The sequence below is a fragment of the Onychomys torridus genome, chromosome 5, assembly GCF_903995425.1.
Source record: "Onychomys torridus chromosome 5, mOncTor1.1, whole genome shotgun sequence".
Taxonomy (NCBI): domain Eukaryota; kingdom Metazoa; phylum Chordata; class Mammalia; order Rodentia; family Cricetidae; genus Onychomys; species Onychomys torridus.
The window spans coordinates 98,059,508-98,083,453 of record NC_050447.1 but is presented as its reverse complement, the minus strand read 5'-3'; the positions used below and the strand labels follow the sequence as shown (position 1 = coordinate 98,083,453).

Here is a 23,946-nt window from a genome sequence, read left to right as displayed (position 1 = left end):
CTGTGTTGTTCTGGCTAGCTTCCGGTTCCCTGTGTGGCTGAGGATAGCCTTGCAGCTCCTGTCTCCACCTTCCCAGTGGATTATAGGCCTGCACCAGCACACCTGGCCTGTGCATTAGTGTTGACTGTGAAGGTTTCTTCCCACTCTGTGTTGACATTGCTTGGGGGCAAACCTTACTCAGAATTTTCTCTCTTCAATATCAGGTACAGGGCTATATTTCTCTTGAGGAAAGAAATAGCCACAGAGGAAAAGCACATTGTTTCCACAAAGAAGTTGTTTGGTGCAGGAAGTAGGGACAGTTGTAATAAGTTGAGAGTGACCAGGATGGCATTTACTTTAAGTGATTTCTATGCTTTGGTTCAGCAGTCCCGTAGCTCTGAAGGAGCCTGCTAGTCCCTGCAAGTGCACTATGAATTAGTTATGTGATGAGGTGGCTGAAGAAGCCAACTGCACTTCTGCCAACTCAGAGGACGGAAATGGGTAGTCCAGCTCTGCCCACTCCTCCTGTGTTGCCATCCATTTTATTGAGGGGTTCGGACAGAACAGCAAATCCAGGGAAGGTGTATCTCAACTAGGGCCGGCCTGCTGGTGACCACTGAACTGTATGTACCATTGGGGAAGCAGTTCTCCTTAATGTAATGACTGGGAATGCTAAGAGCAAGGAGACGAAGGAAGAAAAGAGAGTCATGTTTAAATACATGCATGATGCTCTCCAGGAACTCTTCAGGTTCTCAGGGGAAGTGGAGCATGAATGGCAAGTGTTCGGGAAGCTCGAGGGCACAGGTAAACGAAGAGCGTGTTGAGCAGTGACAGACTAAACAGTTCTATAGTTCTGGCCATCTTGGTCTCTTGCTGTTGCTGTGATGAAATACTCTGACAAGCAACTTAGGGGATAAAGGGCTGACTGTGGCTCACAGTTCAGGGGCTCATTCTCAGGGCAGGGAGGCAGCTGCTGAGCATACAGCATCCACAGTGAGGACGCAGAGAATGGTGGGCTGCTACTCAATTCCCTTGTCGGATCAGGCAGTTCAGCTCCCATCCAGGGAATAATACTACTCACAGTGAACAGGCCATGCCTCGATGCCATCAAAATAATTCTGCATAAGCCAGCTCCGAGGCCAGACTCCCAGATGACTCTAGATTCTGTCAAGTTAACAAATAACACTGACCACAGCGGTCAACACTTTTATGTGTTAATTTAAGAAAAGAAAATGGATAATAGCAGCGTGTGTCAGATGAAAGAGGAAAGGTTAACAGGAGGACCACATTTGTGACGGGGTAACTAGAGGAGTCTTTCTACCCCACCCTGGCAATGTTTCCAATGATAGGCTTTAGGGGTATGACTTATAAAATGATAGAGAAATGCTTAGATTTCCTTTTGTTCCCTAAAAAGATTTAATTTTGCACTTTTCCCTATGTCATCCTAAGCAAGTGCCTGTCCCATCCCCTGGGCTCCAAATGTGCTGCATTTGGTTTTGTCAAAATTGAACAAATGCTTGGGTGAGCCCTTGTGATAGGAGTTCGTCTCATTTGAAGAACTAAGATTTTATTTTCCTTTTGGCTTTAAAACTGTTGCGTGTGGAGACCATTTTTGTGGAGTTCATTTAAACACTCTCCTCTGGGCACCCTGATGGTACACACTTCAGGGATCTCTTGAGTATTAGTGGGGAGGATTGACTTTATTGGGCGGCTTCCACATGCTTCTTGGGTTGGCCTTTTGTGGCTTCAGATGTGCATCTGGTTTATCTTCTGGAATTAGAAAATCATTCTTAGTAAGATGTGAATTATTGATGGCCACTTTTGTTTCAATCAGTATGCCAGTTTGAGGAGTAAAGATTTATGTCCATCATGAAGCGTTTTGGAAACACAGAGTCAGCTCTCTGCAGGGCATTGTGGGAATACAGAAAGTTTTCGATTCCTGCCTGAGAGCATAGATTGGAGGTGAAATGAGAAACTGTTTGCACAATGTTCCTATGAGGGGCTCGAGAGTCACTTACAGGAAGTCTGAGAAGGGTAAAACCGAGGCTGCTGTGCGCATCAACGCTGCTCCTGCTAGGCCCTTGTCACCAGGATAGAGGCTGTGAGAGGTGCTGGTTTACTGGATTGTCTGTGTAATGCCCGAAAAGACATTGTGAGCCTGACTATAAAAGGGAAGAGGAGAGACACTGCAGCACCACAGCAGCAGACCTTCCCTCTGAGGTCAGAGTCCGTCCTCTGGGCTGTCCTGAGAACACACTCCATCCCTCCCCTCAGGGTCTCCCAATGTCGGCCTGGCGGTCCTGCAAATGCTTTGTAGCCCAGGGTAGCCTCAAACTTGTGGTGGTCCTCCTGTCTCTGCCTCTGGAGTGCTTGGATTACAAGGCCTGAAAACTGATAACAATTATATTTCATTTTGTAGTGCCGGGATTGGACCCAGTGCATCAAGCATGCAATGCCATCTCTACCAAAGAGTTATGTCCTCTTTGCTGAGGGCTCTGTTGTTTGGAATCTGTAGGAAAAGGAAGGGAGACTTTAACTTCCTATTGACATGGTATCAAATTACTCTAAATTAAAAGAAAAGGGTAATTTAGTTTAAAAAGAGAATAATTAAACTTTGTTGATTCAACTGACTTATCAGATGAGGCAGGACACTTCTTATAAGGTCACCAAAGAGTGGACATTTTCCTTTTATTCATTTATTTCATTTTTTTTAATTCATTCATTTCATTTTATTCATTTATTTATTTGTATGTGGGGGTGGGAGGTAGGGATGCCCGTGTGCCTTGCATTCACTAACAGAGATCAGAGGGCACCTTCCATGCAGAGGCCAATTGTCTCCTTTGTCATGTGAGTTCTAGGCCTGGAATTCAGTTGCTCAGGCTGGGCTGCATGTGCCTTTACCTGCTAAGCCATCTCACCAACCCAACAATCATTATTATTATTATTTTTTTATTTTGTGAGACAAGTCTAACATTCCAGACTGACTTTATAATTGACTTTGTAGTGGAGGATGGTTTTAAATCATCCATCTTCCAACTGCCTAGCTAAACATTATTTTTTAAGACCATAAAATAGACGATGTTCAGCTGTGATGAAAATGCCAGAGAAGCTTGGGAAGAGCACTGTGACTGCCACTCACTCGAGATGAAGCTGCTTCATTCTCTGCTGTCTACCTGCACTTGGCTGGCTGTAAAAAAATAGAGGTTGTGAGGACCAGAAGTGAGACCCTGAGAAAAGAATGCCCATTCCACATGACACCCACCAGCATGGGGAGAACTGGGTCACTCAAGAGCAGGTCTGCCCCAGGCAGATTTCAAATAAGGATGTTGTAACCATCTGCTCCTGTCATTGTGTGTGCAAGGCTCTGCCAGTTCCTTTGTGTTCTTTAGTTCAATTCCGGACCCCCTGAAAATGATTCAAGTCCAAACGGCTTGTGAGGCTAGGCTGCTGGGATAGACACCAGGTAGCATTAACTTCACTGTTACCCATGCTAATATGACAAGACACATCCCACCTTTATCAACTGAGACAATGTCTCATGCGGCCCAATCTGTTCTTCAACTCGATATGTAGCTAAAGATGACCTTGAACATCCAGATCTTCCTGTCTCACCCACTCAAGTGTTGAGATATCTGATATGTGCCACCATGCCCAGTTTATATAGTACTGGGAATTGAACCCAGGGCTTCATAGATGCTAGGCAAGCATTATCCCAAATGAGCTATGTCTCTAGCTGCCCTAACTTGCTTCTATGCTTTGGTGGTTCTTGATTTATAAAGGGAAGCACTTCATATAATAGAATTTTTAAACTGTCAACTTTCAGAAATTGTCTTGGTTTCTCTACAACCGAGGCCAACTGGCAGTTGTCAGAATTCTCTTGTCACGTCCCTAGTCTTGGCAATGTAAGACACAGTTTGTGTTTGAGCACCTCTCACTGTGTCTGACACAGGCAGGGCGCTTGATGACAGCTAATGAGAGCCATTGTCTAGCAGAATATCACCGGAAGCTACAAGATTTGAATCATTAAGATGATCCACTACACAGCATTCTTTTTAAGGGAGGAAAGAGACCCAAAGTGCCGTATTATCTTTTCCTGGAGTTACTGTGCCATTGGTTTCTTGCATGTTTAGTTAGACTAATTTAATAATTGGTTAACCTCCCTTCTGGAAGATGCCAGCTAGAGGTTTTTCAACCTCATGCATTCTGTTTTCTTGAATTTTCATTGTCCATTCTGTGTCTTCATTTCTGCACCAACTCGGATGCTTCTCTGGTTCCCACAGATGATTGACCGGGTATGTGTGAAGGTTCAGGATCACCTCAACTCCTTGCGATCCTGTGGGGGTGACGCTATTCAGGAGGATTTAAAGGCAGCAGAGCGGATCATGCGTGATGCTAAGAACTCTAAAACGGTGAGCTTCTCCTCGGAATTCATGAGAGTCTGTCTGCATTGTGTTTGTCCTGTTTGTACCTGGATCTTTAATAATGAAAATACAGAGCATGGTGAGAATCTCAGAGTATAAAATTAAGCCCTGAGTAACTGACAACACAATACTCCCACTGTCACCTCTGACAGGACACGTCCTTTGTGGTGAGATTTGGTTCCTAGATTACTCACACCTGTAGTCCTAGAACTCAGGGTAATGAGGCAGGAAGGTTGTAGCAAGTTTGAGGCCAGCCTGGGCAGAATAGTGAAAGCTTGTCTCCAAAGACTTTACTCCCCAAAGTGTGACTTAATAGAAAATAGACTCACTGTGAGTCAGAACCTGCGCTCTTCTGCTGTTAGGGTGACATAGTAGGGTTTTGTTGTTGTTATCAGTTCTGTTTGTTTTTATCTTTTGAGACAGGGTTTCTCTGTATAGCCCTGGATGTCCTGAAACTCACTCTGTAGACCAGACTGGCCCAGAACTCGGAGATTCCCCTTCTTCTATCTCCTGAGTGCTGGTAATAAAGGCGTGTGCCACCACTGCCCAGCTCATATGAGTAGTTTATTTAGTTGTTTCATTGCCGTTTAACTTGCATGTGTGTGTGTGTGTGTGTGTGTGTGTGTGTGTATGAGTGTGTGAGTGCGTGTGTGTCTGTGTGTGTGTATGAGTGTGTGTGAGTGTGTGTATGAGTGTGTGTGAGTGTGTGTGTATGTGTGTGTGAGTGTGTCTGTGTGTGTGTGTGTGAGTCAAAGGATAACTTGTGGGAATTTGTTCTCTCCTTCCACAGTGTAGGTCCTGGGGATCAAGCTCAGTTTGGTAAGCTTGGTGGCCTTGATGGCGAGTACCCATTGAGGTATCTTTCTGGCCCCAGGATCACAGTTGCTGAATGTTGTGTGAGGAACCTTACAGATTAGTCATCAAATAGTCCTATGGTGCAATAATAATATATACTGAGCCTTGTTATTCTTTCTGTCCAGTCCACACCCAATGGGAAGGGCTGGAGACTGGGTCAGTCTCCCATGACCAGTGACATCATCAACCATGCCTCTACTGTACCTTTGAGGGAGTCTTAAAACAGGGGTTTAGATAGCTTTTGCTTGGTGCCATCAAGGGGCTTGGAAGCTGGCATACCTGGAGACAGCATGGGAGCCCTCTCCCCCAAGCCCCTGGAGAGCCCTTTTGTGAGTTCATTTTACTGTCTGGTTGGGAAACCAGCAATGGTGAGGAAGGCACTTTCCTGAGATTAGTGAGGCATTCCAGTAGGTCCCTAAACCCGAGGGCTAGGTGGTAGGGAACCCTTGGCTTCGTGATCATTTTCTGTAACCTTGATGACCTAGGATTTGTGACTGGCAGCTGAGTCTTGTAGGTCTGAGTCCTTTCTTGTGGCATTTGACAGTCTAGGCAGAGAGTATCAGAACTGAGTGGAATCCTGGGATAATCGACTGGCATCTGAAGAGAAGTGGCATTACCTGCATTTTTTGGTGACAAGAGTGTGCTAAAAATAGTTTAACCTTCACATCCCAAACAGAGACAGGAATGTCAAGGACACTGACTGACTCCATGGCCTCAGAGCTACTGAGGGGCAGTGATCACTGTGCCGTCTCTCAGTGTCACTGTGCTGAGGAGCTAGCATTACTGGCTTTCACAAAGTGTGACCAGATGCCAGTAAAGAGCATGGGCTTCAATTCACCATCTGTGGCTTTGGCCGAGGACTGATGATGATCTCTACCATGTTTCTTTAGCTCTCCGTAACTTCACGTTCTTAATGCTTATTAAAATATTTTTTTCAGTTACATCAAGGTTACTTTTCACCTTTCTTACAGTTGTTACCGAATTTATACCATGTGGGCGGTGCTTCCTGGGCAGGAGCCAGTGGCCTGTCATCTAGTCCCATTCAGGAGACCCTGGAATCAATGGCCGGAGAAGTCACAAGAGTTGTGGATGAACAGCTGAAGGTCTGTGGGTCCTGTTATTTGGGGGAATGAATTTGTGATGATGTCATTGTTTGGCATTCCATGCTGTAGCTGCCCGTATTTATAGGATGTGTGTGTGTGTGTGTGTGTGTGTGTGTGTGTGTGTGTGTGTATTTGTAGTGTGTGCCTGTGTGTTTACACTAACTGGAAAATATATGGGTAAAAGTAAATACAGCATCTAGTCTAGTTTATGTGTTTTAGAATGCTTTCCTACATAGTCAGTCTCACATTTCATGGCAAATCTCTAAATGCACTTAATATGATTGGTTATTACTGATGGGGATGATTTCTATATAGAGGACACAAAAAAAGTGCTCTGGGGAAATGTATTATATTTGATTTTGAGAGTGGGAACCATGGGGACTGTGAGTAAGTACTGCCATGCTGCTTACATGGAGAAGGACAGTAGAGGCATAGCCATCCATCCTTGACATGCTTAGGGATGGAGAAACAGACATATTAGAATGGAGCTATAGGGCACCCAAATAAACAGAGGTCTGCTATTGGCTTATAGACTGAAAAAAGGCTTTCTTAACTTTTTTTTCCTTGAGTTGAGGATCAAACCCAGGGCCTTGCGCTTGCTAGGCAAACACTCTACTACTAAGCTAAATCCCCAACCCGAAAAAAGGCTTTAAAAGGTTCCTAAGACTTTAGAGGATGTGGGTAACCTAAGAGCAGCTTTTTCCAAAGGTAATTTCAAAAATCAGCTGCCCAGAGATGTTTCTCATTCAGAAGGATTTTTGTCTTTCAAGGATGCCTTGAAGCCCTTGGAGTTTCTGTCATTGTTTAGTCTGTTTCCTTCTGCAGTAAGCGCAGGAGTGGAGGTGCAAACAAACGACACCTTTCCAGTATGCTAGTTAGTCTCTGAAAATCGAGATAATAGCGCAGACAATGCTGTGGATTCTTAGACGTTAATCCGGCTCCCTGTGCGCATCTCAAAGACACACATGTAGTGTGTAAATTTTACTTCCCTTGGCTATTTAAATTTGGACTGAACAAAGACAGAGAGGCAGAAAAGAGCAGTGTGCTGCTTCTGAGTCTTTCTAGATCACATGGCATTAAATTGCACTTGGATCCTTCTGTACGGGCACCTGTACAAAGATCTGCAAGGGTCTGCCTGAACAGGGATCTGCAAGGTTCTGCCTGTACAGGGATCTACAAGGGTCTGCCTGAACAGGGATCTGCAAGGGTCTGCCTGAACAGGGATCTGCAAGGGTCTGCCTGAACAGGGATCTGCAAGGGTCTGCCTGTATAAGGCATATACTTTTTTATATTAGTAATAAACAACTATGTTACTTATTTCTGACTGTAAAAAATGAAAACGAATGAAAAATGCTTAAGCAATGCCAACAGTAAATTTGTAAAGAATTACAAAAACAAAAATCACATCGGACTCTGCCTAGGTACTCCGCCTTATATCTTTGTGCTGATGCCATGCAAATGATTAGGAACCTTTTACACAGGGAGTCATTATCACAAGTGCAGTTCTAGCAGTGAGGAAGCATCGTTTCTAATGGCTGCATTAAAGATGTATTCCACTGCATAGATTTGCCTATTCTAATTTCTGATAAGCTTTGTTAGGGTGAATTTATGTAATCGCTTCATTCCTGGGTTAATCGCATTATACTTTTGTATGGATTTGCAAACATGTCAAGCAGTACAGGGAACTGCTCGTTTATCGTATTCTTAGTGGTACTGGGTACAGCGTGACACTTCTAACATTTGGAAAAAAAAAACAACTCATTGTATGTTTTTATTTCTTTAATAGCAGAGTAGTGCATAAGTATTTATTTATTTATGGTGCTGGAGCTTGGCCTCGGGGCTGAATGCTTGCTGGGTAAGCATTTGATCAGTGAGCTACATACCCAGCCCTGTGTTTTTTCTATTGAAAATGGCCTATTTCCATCTGTTCCCTCCTTGCCCTCCCCCCCTCTAGGGCATCTGTAAGAATTTCTTCCTACTGTAAGAATGGCTGTCATTTAAATTGGCATGAAATAAGGTAACAGGTCCCTTCCTCTCCAACAGCTTCCAACTGTTGCTGGGCTTTCATCTTGTCTGAGCCACAGACTGCCCTGACCTTAGCTGTCTGTTTCCCCGAAACTGCCTGGAGCAGCTGAAAGTGATTCTGGCTAATTTTTCTTAGGAGGGACTAGGGCACAAATATCCAAAATAAAATACATTTGCATTTAAAAGGCCTGAGACAGTATAGATGCTTCTGTCCTGTGGATAGGCTTTTCCCACTTTTTGTTGTGGGGTTTTCTGAGCCCTCGTTGAATGGCACCAACATCCTCTGCTTTCACTGTGCCACTGGTCTTCTGGTCACTAGCTCCCAGGCCCCAAGCCCGCAGTGGCCTGCGTGTTGGCTTTGTTTGTATTTTTCTGCTCCCTGCTTACATGTCCTTCCTGGACCTTGTGAGATTCAAGTGCCTTTCCCTCTGAAAACATCTGTCACGAATCACAGCAAGTCCTCATTCACAGATTCATGTGTTCTACTGAAACATTTACTTTCTTACATTTTCCATGCCCCAAAGAACTTTCACTTCCTTTCTACTTTCTTCTGCTGACCTGACAAATAGCCTTTTGTGGGAGGGGTGGGGGTGGGTGATGATGATGATACCATGTTCTCCTACTTTTTTTTTTTTCTTTCTTTTTGTTTGTTTTGATTTTTTTCGAGATGTTTTCTCTGTGCAGCCTTGGCTGTTCTGGTACTTGCTCTGTAGACCAGGCTGGCCTCCAACTCATAGAGATCCACCTACCTGTCTCTTGAGTGCTGGGATTAAAGGACTGTGCCATCATTGCCCGGCCAATTTTCCTACTTATAGTAACCATGTAATACTTTGATTTCCTTAAAATTAGGAAACAAAGTGCATTTAATGTAATTAACTAAGCTGTAAGGATCATTCCTTATTCCTAAAAGCAAATTTTCATTTGTTAAAGGAACCCTGTTCCTGTTTGCAGAGTCTCTAAAGTATATCAAACCAGCAAGAGCTAAAGTAGGTGGATTTTTTTGTATTATAAAAAGGAATTGTTATTTTGTAAAAATAGGTTTTTACTGCAGAGAATGGAAAAGGGGGAGGCCTGGCTCAGCACCCTGGGTTTATTTACCCTGACAGTGGCCCAGGGTGGCTGGACCACAGTTCTTTACTCAGGCTTGTGTAGCAACCATGGTGATTTCTTCTCTTGATCAGGATAATGCTTCATCATGACCAGTGATGGGGGTTTTAGTTATTAGATGAGAAAAATTCAAATGGTTTTGTGGGCTACTTTTCAAAGTGATTACTTCAGAAAGAAAATGGGCAGGTGGGTCAGCCTCTTCACCACGCCCTAGAGCATAGGTCTGCAGAATTCTTTCTTTGAGAAGCCCTGTGGTTTCTGGACACCTGGCCTGTGGCAAGGTGTCAGAATGATGCCTCACCTCTGCCGCCTCCCACCCCCCCTTTGCCTCCTAACATTACTGCTGGGACAATCAGAGAATAAATGGCTTTGGGATGTCTTTTCCCCCTCTGGCCTTACATTTTAACATGTTTCCTTGAATCTGGAATGTTCTTGCTTTCTTTCCCTCAGACTTAAATGGTGAAAGTTTTCACTGGTAAATTTCAGATTCACTTAGGATAGGAAGCCTGATGGGTTTAGGAGGAATTCTGTCGAGTCAGATGTTGATTTATTCAAAATAGTTCCACTTCTGTATTTAGGTTTTTTGATGTTGTAGTTGCTGCTGTTGGTGTCATTGTTGATGTTGCTGCTGCTGTTGTTACTGTTGCTGCTGCTGCTGTTGTTACTGCTATTTTGCAGTTCTGGGATGGACACTAGGACCTTGAACATACTAGGCAGATGCTCTACCACCGAGCTACTTCCACAACCCTGTACTGAGTGTCTCCACAGCAAAAGAAAAAGAGTTCCCGAACACTCCAGTATGGACATTACATATGTAGTTCAGAGGCTCAACACCAAGTACAAAAGGGTAGCTGCCATCTTAAAGATGTGGGTCCAGCTTGCTTTACAGACATTTCCCAACACCCAGTGGGCGTGTTGGGTATTTACAGTTCAGAGGTACACACTTGAGACTGTCTTAAGGGAACTGAATTCTGTCACATTTCAGAACCAGGGCCTGCTCACTGAGAGTTGTCTGAAGACAATAACACAGAGATCAACAGAATGAAAACAGTCAGAAAAATGCAGAGATGCGCACAGAGTTCACAGCAGCTCTGGCTTCGCTTTCCAGAAGGAGGGGAACAAAAATGAGAGACGGTGACACTGGAGAGAGTCGGGAACTGGGGATTGGCAGACTGATGGCAGAAGCCCAGCAAACCCAGAGCAGGAGAGATGGGAGCAGAGTCCAGGGGAGGAAAACTTCCTCTTTCTCTGGACTTCACACATGCGCGCGCGCGCACACACACACACACACACACACACACACACACACACACACACACACACACACACACCCATGGAGCCTGGCCACTCGATGCTCAGCAGTTAAGAAACCAGGAGACAATGAAATGATGTCGGCAAACTTCCCCACAAACATAAACTGTTAGTGCAGTTACACATCCGGCTGACCCAATGCTTAAGGAGGATACAATGAAGACACTTCAAGAACCTGAGATAGCAGGGCTGGAGCCATGCGCAGAAATGAAGAGCAGAAACTGCTCTTGCAGAGGACCGAGTCCAGTCCCCAGCACCCACATCAAGTCGTTCACATCCACACGTAACCTTGGCTCCAGGAGATCCTACGCCTTCTTCTCCCACTGACCCATTCCCAGCCTACATGATTAAAACCACATGTTTAAAAGAAAAAGAAGAAACACGCGCGAGCACACACACACACACACAACAGCAACAACCAGATTAGCTTTCTCTTCCTAGACTACACTAAAAATTAATATTAAGGGTTATACCTTGGATCAAAATAAAAGCTATCAGAGAAAAAAAATCTGAGTTTATGAAATAAGGAATGTGGAAAATGTAGTGTTGCTAAATAGAAACACTGTCTTTCTGAAACAACATTTCAAGTCCAGTGTGCCAAAAACTAAGAAAAACCAAATGTGTGTGTGTGTGTGTGTGTGTGTGTGTGTGTGTGTGTGTGTGTATCTCAGGACAATGAACTGAAACTCTCTCATGCCCTGCCTAGTCCTGTGGTGATGAATCAATGTAACATTAGACCTAGCTCACCACTCAACATGTCAACTGTTTCCTATTTGTGCTCATTTAAATTTAAGCTAATTAACATCCGGTAAAACTTAAAATTCAGACTCTCAGCAACTCTCTGCCTCCCACATCACTGTAGATAAGTGTTTGCTTGAGACTCATTAAAACCTGAGGCACAAGGCGAGGCTCCGGAAGGCGGGCTGTTGAAGGGTGGGTGCTGGGGGACAAGAACCATGCATGGTGGAGATACAGTATAAGTACCTGAGCTGGAGCCCATGGCATTGCAAATGTGTCCGAGGACCCTTTCTCCCAGCCCTGTTTCCCACGGATCACCCTGGAAACCTTAGATGCTGTTGGCTCAGAGAAGAGGGAAAGAGAACTGTAGGTCCTGAAGCAAAGGTTTGGACAGACTGGGGTGTCAAAAGAGAATACTAGACGAGGAAACAGGAGAACTGGACAGGAGACCCTGAGCCCTTATCTCACCAATTCCAGTAAGCACTGAGTAGCCCTGAACAAGTCACTGACCTCCTCTGAGCCCCATTCTCCTTATTTATAGACTAAGTGTGTCAGAATCAGCCTTCGTTTACAGAGTATTATGTGGACTGAAAAGCGTCCTGGTTGAGATTTATTTTGTAAAGTGAAGTACAGCCTTGATCCGTCACTTGGTATTAAGGTTATAGGTGGATAATTTTATCATTCAGCTAGGGTTCAAAGAAACACCGATGCCTTTTCCCTAGTAATCCCGTCACTCATCTTGAGCAAGTCATTTAACATTCCTTAGTGCACACATTTCTCACCTGTGAGGGGAGATCCCTTGAGCAGCTACTCCATCCATCTGCACAGATGTTGGGAGTGTGGAATGTGCAATATTCTTTCTCAGATGCTGCAGGGCTGTGAGAAAATGTGTTTTGGCATTGCTATTGAGGTTGTTTATAGGATTCTATGTAAACGTTTTCATCTGTTATTATTCATGTTGTTTATTGCTGTTCTTATAACTGCTGTTTTACACTTAGGAAAACTTTTCTCTTAGAAGAGAAAAATTGGCAGTCATTTCAGTGATTTTGTTATTTTTCTGCTGTTGTGTTGTAGAAATATTGAACGGTTCATTGTAATTTAGAGGTTGTGTGATTTGGGAAGTCTCATACATATTTTAGCGATTTCTAATTCTCAGTTTGTATCTGTTCAGCATGCTTACTAGGGCCTGGGAGTTTAGTCTGCTGTGGCAAGTTGCTTTGTAAAAGCATGTTTTATTATTCTCACTCGTAACTGTGTTAAGTGCAGCCGCTGCCCGCAAGACTTCAGATGCTGGAGTGAAACACAGATTCTGCTGAGTGTCTGATTTACAGTGATTCCTTGAGTTCACCAGTCACCCAGGAGTTACAGATCTCGTAGGGGCTGTCTGGAGTCCTTGGTTGCGCCCCAGAGGTTCGTGTCCTCCACGGGTTCTGGTGGCTGTGTCCTTATCTCCCTCTTCTGTATCGCAGGGTTTGCTTGAAAACATGGTAGATGCTGCTGAGGACCTCTGCCCCAGTGTAATGAGAAAAGCCCACATCCGACAGGACCTGATCCATGCCAGCACTGAAAAGATTTCCATCCCACGCACCTTTGTTAAAAACGTCCTGTTGGAACAGTCCGGAATCGACATTCTTAACAAAATTAGGTATGTTCGTTGTGTTAGTATGTGAGTGAGACAAGGTCCAGGTTCTTATCTTCCAGCAAAGATAGTGTTGGTGGCGTTATCATCAAGGAGTGTGTTGAGATGTATCTAACGGACTGAGGAGAATGTATGTAAACATAGCTATGCACATCAGTAATGTATGTCAACATAGGTTGTACACACAAGTGAGAGTTCTGGACATGCTTATATCTGCATTACCCCAGAGCACAGAGTCTGTGGCTCTTTAAGGGTTTTATATATAAGGAGGAAGACAAGATTGTAATTCCCGGGTCCTGAATCCAGCATTTATCTTCCACTTTCTAACTCACTGGCTTAAGTCTGAGGAAATTTCACACACACACACACACACACACACACACACACACACACACACACACACACTCTGTTTCCCCCTCCCTCCCTGTCAGTTTTATAATTGTTGTTGTTTGTTTGTTGTTTTGTTGAGCAGTCCTCAATCTATAGCCCAGGCTTTACTGAAACTTTGTAGCCCAGACTAGCCTGAAACTTATATCAGTCCTCCTGCCTCAGACCTCTAGAGTGAACCATCATGTGTTCACCCCAGGTTAGGATGGTGGGCTTTGAAGTCCTCAGATATGTGTTTGGAGAGGCTTGAGCAGTATATCAGGATTTCAGTATTTAGAAGACGTAATTAGAGACTTCCTTGATTTTCACGTAGAGACCCCAGGGGTCATGAGCATTGTATTATACTCAGTTCTCCTTATGCCTCCTAGGTGGAGAGTGGGATGGCTGGAAGCCCAGTTCCAAACAGCTTAAGTTTCCCCTTTACCTATTTCTGAATATTGATAAAGATATTTAGGTGAGCAAGAAAATTAGCAGTTGTGGAGAGCTGGGAATAAATAGTACGACCACACAACTATGAAGCCGAATGGCTCCCACCAGAGCAAGGCAGATAGCCAAACAGAGTGTCTCTGGGCTGTAAACCATAGAGTCAGGAAACCCGCGGCACTGGATGGCCTCAGATTGGAGACTCGGCATTGCATTCTGTTGGTTTAATGAGCTTCTGGTATCTACTGGGATGAAGTCTAAAGCAGTTTGAAAACTCTGAGAAATTAGAAAAAAGGATTTTGAGTTTATAAAGCCAGTCTAGGATTATCGAGATGCATGAAGTACTATACCTAGAGGGCTAAAAAGAGACATAATCTTAGGCATAGCTAATGAGAATCAGGAAATACTTGTTATCACCAGATTCCAGCATCCTCTAGAATCCTGGGTAGGACTTTGTTCCATGTTTTTGGTATGAGACAAGAGTGAATCTCACCTGCATGACCCTGATGTGTTTAACTAAATGCCATTCTCATCATCATCATCATCATCATCATCATCATCATCATCATCATCTCTAATTTAGGCCAGCCTTAGACTCACAGCTATCTTTCTGCCTCAGCCTTCCCAGTCCTGGGATTCTGATTGTGAGCCATCACACACAGCTTAAAGTATTAGATAGTTAAATATTAGACAATCAAATACCAGTGAGACCTTGTTTCATCAAAAAGAATTGAAGAATCCTCCTGGAGATTTACACAAGTATCAGAGTTAATCCCTCTCCTGCACCCTAGCGGTAATCTTTCTGAGTAAGGAAGTCTCAGTACAAATTGTCACACTCAGGTTACAGGGATTTTTCTGTTACACAAATACACATTCAACCTCAGCTTTAGGATTAAGTAATTTTGTTTTGACAGCTTATTTGTCTGTTCCGAAAACATAAAATTGTTGATTTCAAAAGCAGGCTAAGCTTGTAAGATGATTCTAGAATGTAGGTGTGAGACTGGCTTCCTAACACTCCCTCAAATCTTGGACCTGTGTACACTTCCGCTTTAGAGTAGGGTGGTTCATGGATGGTAAATCCTTGTGAATGGCTGAAGTGTGAACTAAACAGGAGTCGTCTGCAGGGACCAGAGCCTGTTACTTAAAAACTATCAACCTCTTTCTGTTGCTGAGGAATTGTCTGGGGTCAGATTAAGAGGCATCCAACCTAAAAATTGTAATAATCTCTACTACAAAAGATGGAGCACTGTGCATTTTTGAGATGCCTAGCATAATGATAAGTCAAAACAGAAATAGTGTGGCACAGTTCCATTGTTGAAAACATTTTATGTGCTGTGTGTGCACATGGCTGTGTGTGCACATTGAAGTGATAATTGAGGTGTTACTAGCCAGACTAGACTCTGAACGTTCTGCAGTCCGAGTCAGCTCTTGTCTGTGACGGTAGGTGCAGTGTGTCACGTGGCACATGTGGTTCCTATTGAGTTTGTCTTTATCCAGGTGGTTTTCATTTCTACCTTTAAATCTCATGCTTCAAACTCAGGGACAAGTCGACATTAGTAATGGATGCCTGTCACCTGTGTGTTTGTGGCATTGTTTAAGGGCTACTTTTGGTACTCCTTAGTCCTGTCCCCATATTCTTCCAGTCCATTTTCAGAGACAGGAGCGGGATCCTAGTTGGCCTTATCAGCATGACCTCACAGGTGCATGCTCCTTTCTCCCCCGACTACAAGCTAAAGAGCTTCTCTCTCCTTCGGTGTCCACAGTGAGGTGAAGCTGACAGTGGCCTCATTTCTGTCTGACCGCATCGTGGATGAGATTCTGGAGGCACTTTCCAACAGCCATCGGAAGCTGGTGAGTGCCAGCGTCAGGAGGGAGCCCTTCCGGCTTGGCCCTGCCTGGGGGTTCCAGGAGGGGGTGTGGCTTCTTTTCTCTGTCTTCTTTGCAGCATGATGGGTGGAGAGCCTGGCATTCCTCCTCTCTCTTCTGCTGCTTCTAGCCATCCTGGAATGCATCAGAATTGAATGACGGGGTAGAAGTGAGCAGTGTTAGAAATCTTGTCCAGTTTTAATGAAGGTCAAACACGTGTGTGTGTGTGTGTGTAGAGAGAGAGAGATGTAGCCTATGCTAGCCTCAATTCTCTACATAGCCAAGGATATCCTTAAACTCCTGATTCTCCTGCCTCTCCCTCCCAAGTGTGTATGCTGCCCTGCCCAGCGAATTTAAATCCTATTCTTTAAAATCCAAGACAGTTTATCTGTAGCAGCAGTACTCAAAATGTTCCCTGTGGACCCCAGCTGGCCCCCAACACTGGTTACCAGTCTGTGATCATTCATTAGTTAAGAAACCAGCAGGGGCCACTGAGAAGTTTCTAGAGTAATTTGACAGGATCACAGTATTTTCTAAGCACATATTATTTTCTAAAATTTTTCTGTGTTGTATTTTATCAGCATTGCAACCCTGTGCCAAATTGTATAGAAAACAGATTCCTGGCCCATCAAGCTGAAGACGCTGTATTCACGTCTCCTGGCAGCCAGGAGTAACTTCATTGTCTGGAGTCCCCAATTCAGACTCAGTGGAGCATGCTCTTTAAAAATTTATTTATTCATTTAGAGACATGGCCTCACTATATAGCTCTGGCCAGCCTGGCACATTCTATTTTGGAAACATTTTATTGATGTCCCATGGGCACTGGAGCTGCCTCAGAATGTTGACAGGGTGCCACCAATACTGGATGACGTCTTGGCATGACTCTCTACCTGGGAGGCCTTCATGGGAAGTTTGAAATTTTCACTTTTTCTTCCTTTTATTAAGAATTTACTCAGAATATTGATTTTTAATGCTTGGAAGAGTTTTGTATCTATTACTTTATTTTGTACTTTCTCATTGCCGTAACAAAATAGTTGACGAACACTTCGGAACGGAAGGGTTTCTTTTGGCCCATGGTGTGGCTCGTACAGCAGCAGGAGCTGAGGTGGCAGATCACATCACATCCATGAACAGGAAGCAGAGAGACATGAATGCCGCAGCTCACTGCCCTTCTCCACATTCCCTTCTGTCTAGGACCCCAGCCCGGGGGAGGGAGACACCCATCTTCAGGGAAGGCCTTCCCTGCTCAGTCACAGACAGGCCCAGGTGTGATTCCTGGGTGGGTCTCAGAATGAACCTGCAGCCTATGCCCCCATTGCTTTGAGCTTCATCTGAACATCCATTCTAGGGCTCTGGCTTATAAAAGGAGAAATTAAGTGTTGTATTAAAATAATGCTACCTTGGGAATGAAACTGGTCAATTAGTTTCCACCCGTTGGGGTTTAGGGAAGTCCTCCAGGCTTGTATAGACTTCCTCATGTTTAAATCAACCCAGCACATCCCACTTCCTACTGTTTGCTTTTGTACATTTACTAAAACATAAAAAATGGGAATAATATGGTATTCCACATATGAAAACAGTGGGAGGTAACTTACTAAGTTTTAATTTATTTTCTTTTAGTATTTAAAAATAATGAAAGTTGGAATCATTTTACCATCATTAAATATGCAACTGGATACAGAATAAAATTCTTACTAAATAGATTAATAAAAAGCTACTTATTTTCTTCTCAGTTAGTATTATCATTTATTAATTAAAAAAAGATTTTTCAAAAATTTATTTTTTCTGGGGAGTGTTTGGGTGTATCGATGTACTGGCAGGCATATGGAGGTCAGAGGACAATTTGTGGGAGTCTGTTCTCTCTTTCCACCATGTGGAAAGTGAGCCTCAGGGTTTACTTCCGTGGTATGTCTTGGCGGCAGGTGCTTTTAACCACAGAGCCACCTTGCCAGTACCCTCCCTTATGAGGTTTCTTATTTCTCACTTACTAGGCCCCCAAAAGTCAGAAAAGGAATGTTTCACTAATGTATATTGATTCAGAGTCGTCACTGAAGCTGGGTCTGGTGGTACACACCTGGGATGCCAGCACCCTGGAGTGCAGGCTGAGTCAGGGAGGCTATAGGTCAGGCAGGATTAGATAATGAGACATATTGCAAAAACACTGACTTAATTACTTAATCGCTTAATTAAATAGAATTTCCTTGACGGCTTGCAGGGTAGCTCTCTACAGCGCCACCTTGTGGAGCACACCTTCAGGAATTCGCTGACCAGTTCCTCCTTGTTTCCTGCTCTAATTTCTGCTTGTGCACACTTAACCCCTAGGCGGACCATTTCAGCAGGAGAGGCAAGAGCCTTCCCCAGCGAGAGGCCCTAGAGGTGGAGCTGGCCGAGGAGAAGCCTGTGAAACGAGCCACACTTACGGTGGAGGATCTCACGGAGGTGGAGAGGCTGGAAGACCTAGATACCTGTATGGTAAGCCGCAGTCCCTGTGGGTGCCATGCCCACCCCCACTGTGCCGTGCCCCTGGTTAGTTTTTAAAGTCTCATTGTTTGAGATCAGACACTCATCAGAACGGGGATGGGGAAGCCATCCAGGCCCACATGTATGAAGAAGCTTCCAGTTTTCAGAAAACACGTGTGTTGGTAGCCAGGAGGAGGCATGCGCCTCCTGGATGGAACCTCAGGATGACTCAGTCAGGAGTAGCCTTTCTCAGGGTCCGATGGCCCCTGGATTTGACCTTAGCTTCAGTTTCGGGACTTACATTTCTGTGAAGACCCAATAAATGCAGTTTCACTGGGGAAGGGTTAGGGCCCTAAGTTAGGCATAGACATTGCATTAATTTGGATTGAAGGGTTACTTCTGAGATCACAGAACATAATGAATACCACTGGTCTCTCTGGGAAAAAATTCAGTACTTGGTCAACAACTGTTAAGAAGAGCATGACTAAAAGCCTTGAAAACAACCTGAATTCATAAGGGCGGGGTTCTTTTGGTGGTGGTGGGGTTGTTTTGTTTTGTTTTGAGACAAGGTGTTTCTCGATAGCCCAGGTTTGCCTAGGACTAAATTTGTCATCTAGGCTGGTCTTGAACTCATGGGGTTACAGATGTAATAAAGTTCAAGCAAAGAATGCTCTTTTTTGTTATTGGTGATGGTGGTGGTCTTTTGTTCTGTTTTGTTTTGTTTTTGAGACAGGGTGTAACTCTTGTTGACCTCAAACTCCTGTATGTAGAGGATGACTTTGAATTCCACATCCTGACTTAGCTACCCAAGCACTAGGTTGACAGCTGTGCTTACCATACCCTGTGCTGATATTTGTCGGATGTGGTGGCGCACACCTTTAACCCCGGCACTCGGAGGCAGAGGCAGGCAGATCTCTGTGAGTTCAAGACCAGCCTGCTCTACAGAGCAAGTTCCAGGATAGCCAGGGCTGTTACACAGAGAAACCCTGTCTCGAAAAACAAAACAAAACAGAAAACAATGTCAGAAAGAGGGTCTTTTTTAAAGAGGGCTGAGATGGGGTGGAGAAATGGCTTAGTGATTAATAGTACTTGCTGCTCGTTCAGAGGAATGGAATCGGCACCCAGCTCATAACCTCAAAAACTCCAGCTCCAGGGAATCTGACACTTTTTTTATGGCCTCCTTGGTTATCCACAAGTATGTACATGCACACATGTGCATGCATACACACACACATACACACACACACACACACACACACACACACACACACACACAAATAATAATAAGATAAATCTGTACAGAACATATTTGCTGTCCACCCCACCTTCCCCTTTCACAGAGCAGGGCAACTTGGGAACTCAGGATGCCCAATCTGCAGCTGTCCTACCTGTGCTTCTTGCTGGCATTCTGGGTTTGAAGGGTGCAGTTCTTGTGTTACTGATTGATTATCCCTGGTTTGTCACTACTTCTAATATAATGCCGTGAAAATCCGCCAGGAGCTTGGGGTGGAGGTGAGAAGGCAGCATCTGTGACTTGCCAGCTCACTAATTGTCTGCCATTCTCTCCGATATTCTAATGAGTGTCAGACCCGTTCAGAATCAAAAAAGACGTTGCTGCTGAAGAGCCATTTATCTCCGACTGCTATTTGCTTGGAGGAGAATGGGAGCAGGCTTCAATTAACTGGAACACCACTGTCTCCAGCAATAAAGCAGCAATTATTTCCCTCAATACTTTCCAGCCGCCAAATTCAATATATAATTTTAAGTTTTTGAATGCAGTCTAAAATTTAGTGAAAGTGTACTTGACCTGATCAAGAAACTGTTTTGGTTTTTTTTAACTGAAGAAATTGCCTCGTTTTCTGATACCAGCAGTTCACGTGTGTGGAAGATCAGATAGGGTTTCCTGTAGCCCAGGCTAGACCTTCCACTTCTGTGAAACTGACGGTGATCTTGAACTTCTGATCCTCCTGCCTCCGTGAACTCAGTGCTGAATTCAGTCACCATGTCAGCTCTTGGCAGTGGTTTCCCTTTTCTCTGTGTGTGTTTGCTGGAGTGTGGGTGCATATGTGCATGTATGAAGAGCCAAGTCAGTCATTGGGAACAGTCTCCCATGGATTTTGAAACAGTGTCTCCCACGGGGATGTGGTGCTTGCTGGTTCCTGTCTCTGCCTCTGCTGAGACACAGCTCCATGCCACTGTGTTTGGCTTTTTAATTGGGTTCTGGAACTTGAGCTCAGGTCTCTGTGCTTTTAAGACGGCTGAGCCACGTATCTCGTCAAAGCCAGCAGTTATTAGTTAAACCGTTTGTTCACAAGACTGCTAGCCACAGGCTGTGGTCAGCGTGTTTCATTTACAGCTAGCTGCACGGATGCTCACTGCACAACAGATGGTCCTCATCACCACTGTTAAGTTATTCCCTGCAGTTTTATTCGGTGACAGCCTTTTCTTATGGATAGCACTTTGGAAAGAGGAGATGTGACAACTTTTTAGCTACTAAGTTCACCAGCCCCCCTGAGCCCCCAGGGACTTAGTTTCATTTCTCCTGCTGTGAAAATACACAGACAAAAGGGAGACCTTTATTTTAGCTCACAATAGAAACACTGTGTGTGTGTGCACGCATGTGTGTGTGTGTGTGTGTGTGTGTGTGTGTGTGTGTGTGTGTGTGTTGAGATAGGCTGTCGTGTAGTCCAGGCTGTCCTGGAATTCCTGATGCTCCAGTTTCTAGTTTCTTAATGCTTGGATTGTCATGGGTACCCACTATACTTCTTGAGGGAAAAAAAGTCATTGTTTTTTATTGGTGTTTTGTTTGTTGTTGTTTTGTTTGTTTATTTTGTTTTGTTTTTTTGAGGCAGAGATTTTTGTCTTGTTTCTGAATTCAATGGTATTTAAATTTGGGTTTATTTTATTTTATTTTTTTTAATTTTATATGCATTGGTGTTTTGCCTGCATGTATGGCATGTATGTCTGTGTGAGGGTGTTAGATTCCCTGGAACTGGAGTTACAGACAGTTGTTGGCATCTATGTGGGTGCTGGCGAGCTCCAGGTTCAGGGAGACCGTTTCTGAAAACATGATGTGGAAAGTGATACATAGGAAGACACATGACATCCGCCTCTGGCCACCGCACACGTGTGAGCATATCAGCATCTACCACACACTAGAGAATAATGAGTGTCTGCAATAGAAGCTCATTGCAGCTGCAGGGATTGACATTGTCTCTTCAGTCTGAAGGGAAGAAATCCGAGGGCAAAAGCAGAAATGTAGGGTGGAAGAGGATGTGGTACCCTTTAGAGGCTGGGCTTTGTAGACTAGCTCTCTACCCCGTGTCTCTGTTTTTTGAGCCCCCAAGTCCTTCCCTGGCCTGAGGCATGAATTTGATTCATGTCATTAATCTCTACTAAGGGCCCATTGAGTAAGCACCCCTCTAAAGTCTGTCACTGACTAGGTGTGCTGCTGCATTCCTTTAATCCCAGCACTTGGGAGGCAGAGACAGGAGGATCCCTGTGAGTTCCAGGACAGCCTGCTCTACATAGAGAGGCCCTGTCTGAGAAACAAACAAAAACCATATTGTTAGGCTGTTTACATGTTCTGTATCACTGCTGTGGGCACTGCTGACTTCATCCCCAAATGTCATTGTTAAAAAAGAAATTGCCAGATTTTAACCAACAGTGACAGATGTTTCCAGCAGTAGACTCTGTACCCCTTAGACAAGTTGTGTGCTTACGAAAATTCAGAGCTGCATGATTGTATTTGACTATAGAAAGTATCCAGAGCCTTAAGAAATACTGCTTGTGTTATTCAGCCATAATTCTGACTTTGTTTTTTTATTTATGATTTTTTTTTCATTTTGCATACCAACCAGTGTTCTCCCTCCTCTCCTTCTCCTGCTCTCCCCCATTCCCCATCCTCCATCCCATCCCCCATCCACTCCTCATGGGGGTAAGGCCTCCCTTGGGTAGTTAGCACAGGCTGGCATACCAAGTTGAGGAAGGACCAAGCCCCTCCCCCTGCATCAGGCTGAGTAAGGCATCACACCTTAGGGAATGGGCTCTACAAAGCCAGTTCATGTACCCGGGATAAGACACGAATGGATCTCCCCAGGAAGGGGAAATGGTTAAGATCTCCTGGGTAAACTGGAAGGGTGGGAACATGAGGGTTTGAGATGGCCGAGTTGGGGGAGGGACAGGGAGGGAGAGCAATGAAAGAGATGTCTTAACAGAGTGAGCTAATATGGAGTTAGGGAGAAATATGATGCTGGGGAAATCCCCAGGAACCTACAAGGATGACCCCAGCTAAGACTCCTAGCAATGATGAAGAGGGTGCCTGAACTAGCTTTCCCCTATAGTCAGATTGGTGACTACCCTAACTGTCATCATAGGACCTATATCCAGTGACTGATGGAAGCAGATGCAGAGACTTCATTTTTTCTTCATCCTAATTTACTCATTTTAAAAAAGATTTGTCTTATATGTGCCTAAACTCATTTTTAGATTGAAGTAGTTCTTCATTAATAAACCTGAAAGTTAGATACAATAGAAAGTGTGTTCTGAGAGAGGAGTGCCAGTTGCTATGGAAACAGAGAAGCCCATTAGGGGAGGATTGTTGTCAAGGAAGGCTTCCTGGAGGAAGGTTCTAAGCATTGTGCCATGTACACAGTTACTGATGTTACACTGGCATTCGGATATGAAGTTGGTGGGGAAGAGAATGAGTAAGTCAACCCAGGAGAGAGCCACACGGGCTTGGAATAAGGAGACAGTTTGGATGCTGTTCATTATAATGTAACAAGAATAAAGGGAAATGAGATTGCTGAGGCTGAAAGGGAAGCAGAGGCCATTTCATCACATATAGCCTTATAGTGCAAGGGGAGTAGCCTGAAGGCTTGGGCAGAATCAGATGTTAGTGATGTCCATGGAGATGCTTACAAGGACCTGGGTGAGCTGTTCATTTGTGGGAAATAAATGACAGGGCTCTGGGCTCAGTGGGCACTTCTGAATTGATAGCTAGTCACACCCATGTAATTTCATGTCTCAAATATGTGCCCCAGACTAGCTTTGCTGTCTGTGTACTTTGAGACAGGGTCTTGTCTGGCCACCATGCTCAGTTCTTAAAGATTCTCATTGGTACTATATCAAAGCATTTCACTCTGTGCTCTGTGCCTCTCTCCCAAGTGACTGAAGGAGTCAATGCCCTGTGAACAGCTACTTGATGTTGAAACCCTAAGTGGTGAAGAGTCTTTTGGGAACAAGAAACTGCTCCCATGTGTACTAAGCCACTCGTGGTTTGCTATAAAACAATACCTTTGGAAATATATGGGAAGTTTATTTGATAGGAAATTTACCCAACTCTTCATGGTAGCGGCTGTAAATCTTGATTTCATTTTAAGCAAGTTCAAAGCAAATGAAAAGTAGCTGACAATATTGCTGTGTTGTTGACATATTCTCTCACTGGTGAAATAGATTCTGTACAAATATTTCCTAAGCTAGGCATGGTGGTGCATACCTGTAATCCTAGGATTTAGGGGTGGAGGCAAGGAGGCTCAGGAGTTCAGAGTCATCTTAGGCCACATAGTAAGTGCCACGGCCAGTCTGAGGTTCATGAGCCCCTTCTCAAACTTTCTCACAAAAAGCCAGCAGA

The 23,946-nt window shown here is 44.3% G+C and overlaps 1 protein-coding gene across 16 annotated transcripts in view; it reads left to right on the top strand.

The window, feature by feature from the left end:
• Positions 1-23,946, top strand: part of Carmil1 (capping protein regulator and myosin 1 linker 1) — a 289,003-nt gene that overhangs the window by 223,727 nt on the left and 41,330 nt on the right. For all 16 annotated transcript variants that reach the window (XR_004945061.1, XR_004945060.1, XM_036189086.1 and 13 more), the window contains 5 exons: positions 4,260-4,388; positions 6,227-6,358; positions 13,009-13,184; positions 15,752-15,839; positions 18,177-18,326. Coding sequence is in view for 14 of the 16 variants with exons in the window: in XM_036189086.1 (XP_036044979.1) it covers positions 4,260-4,388; positions 6,227-6,358; positions 13,009-13,184; positions 15,752-15,839; positions 18,177-18,326 (675 nt within the window). In the remaining 2 variants the exon portion in view is untranslated. The remainder of the gene's footprint in view (positions 1-4,259; positions 4,389-6,226; positions 6,359-13,008; positions 13,185-15,751; positions 15,840-18,176; positions 18,327-23,946) is intronic.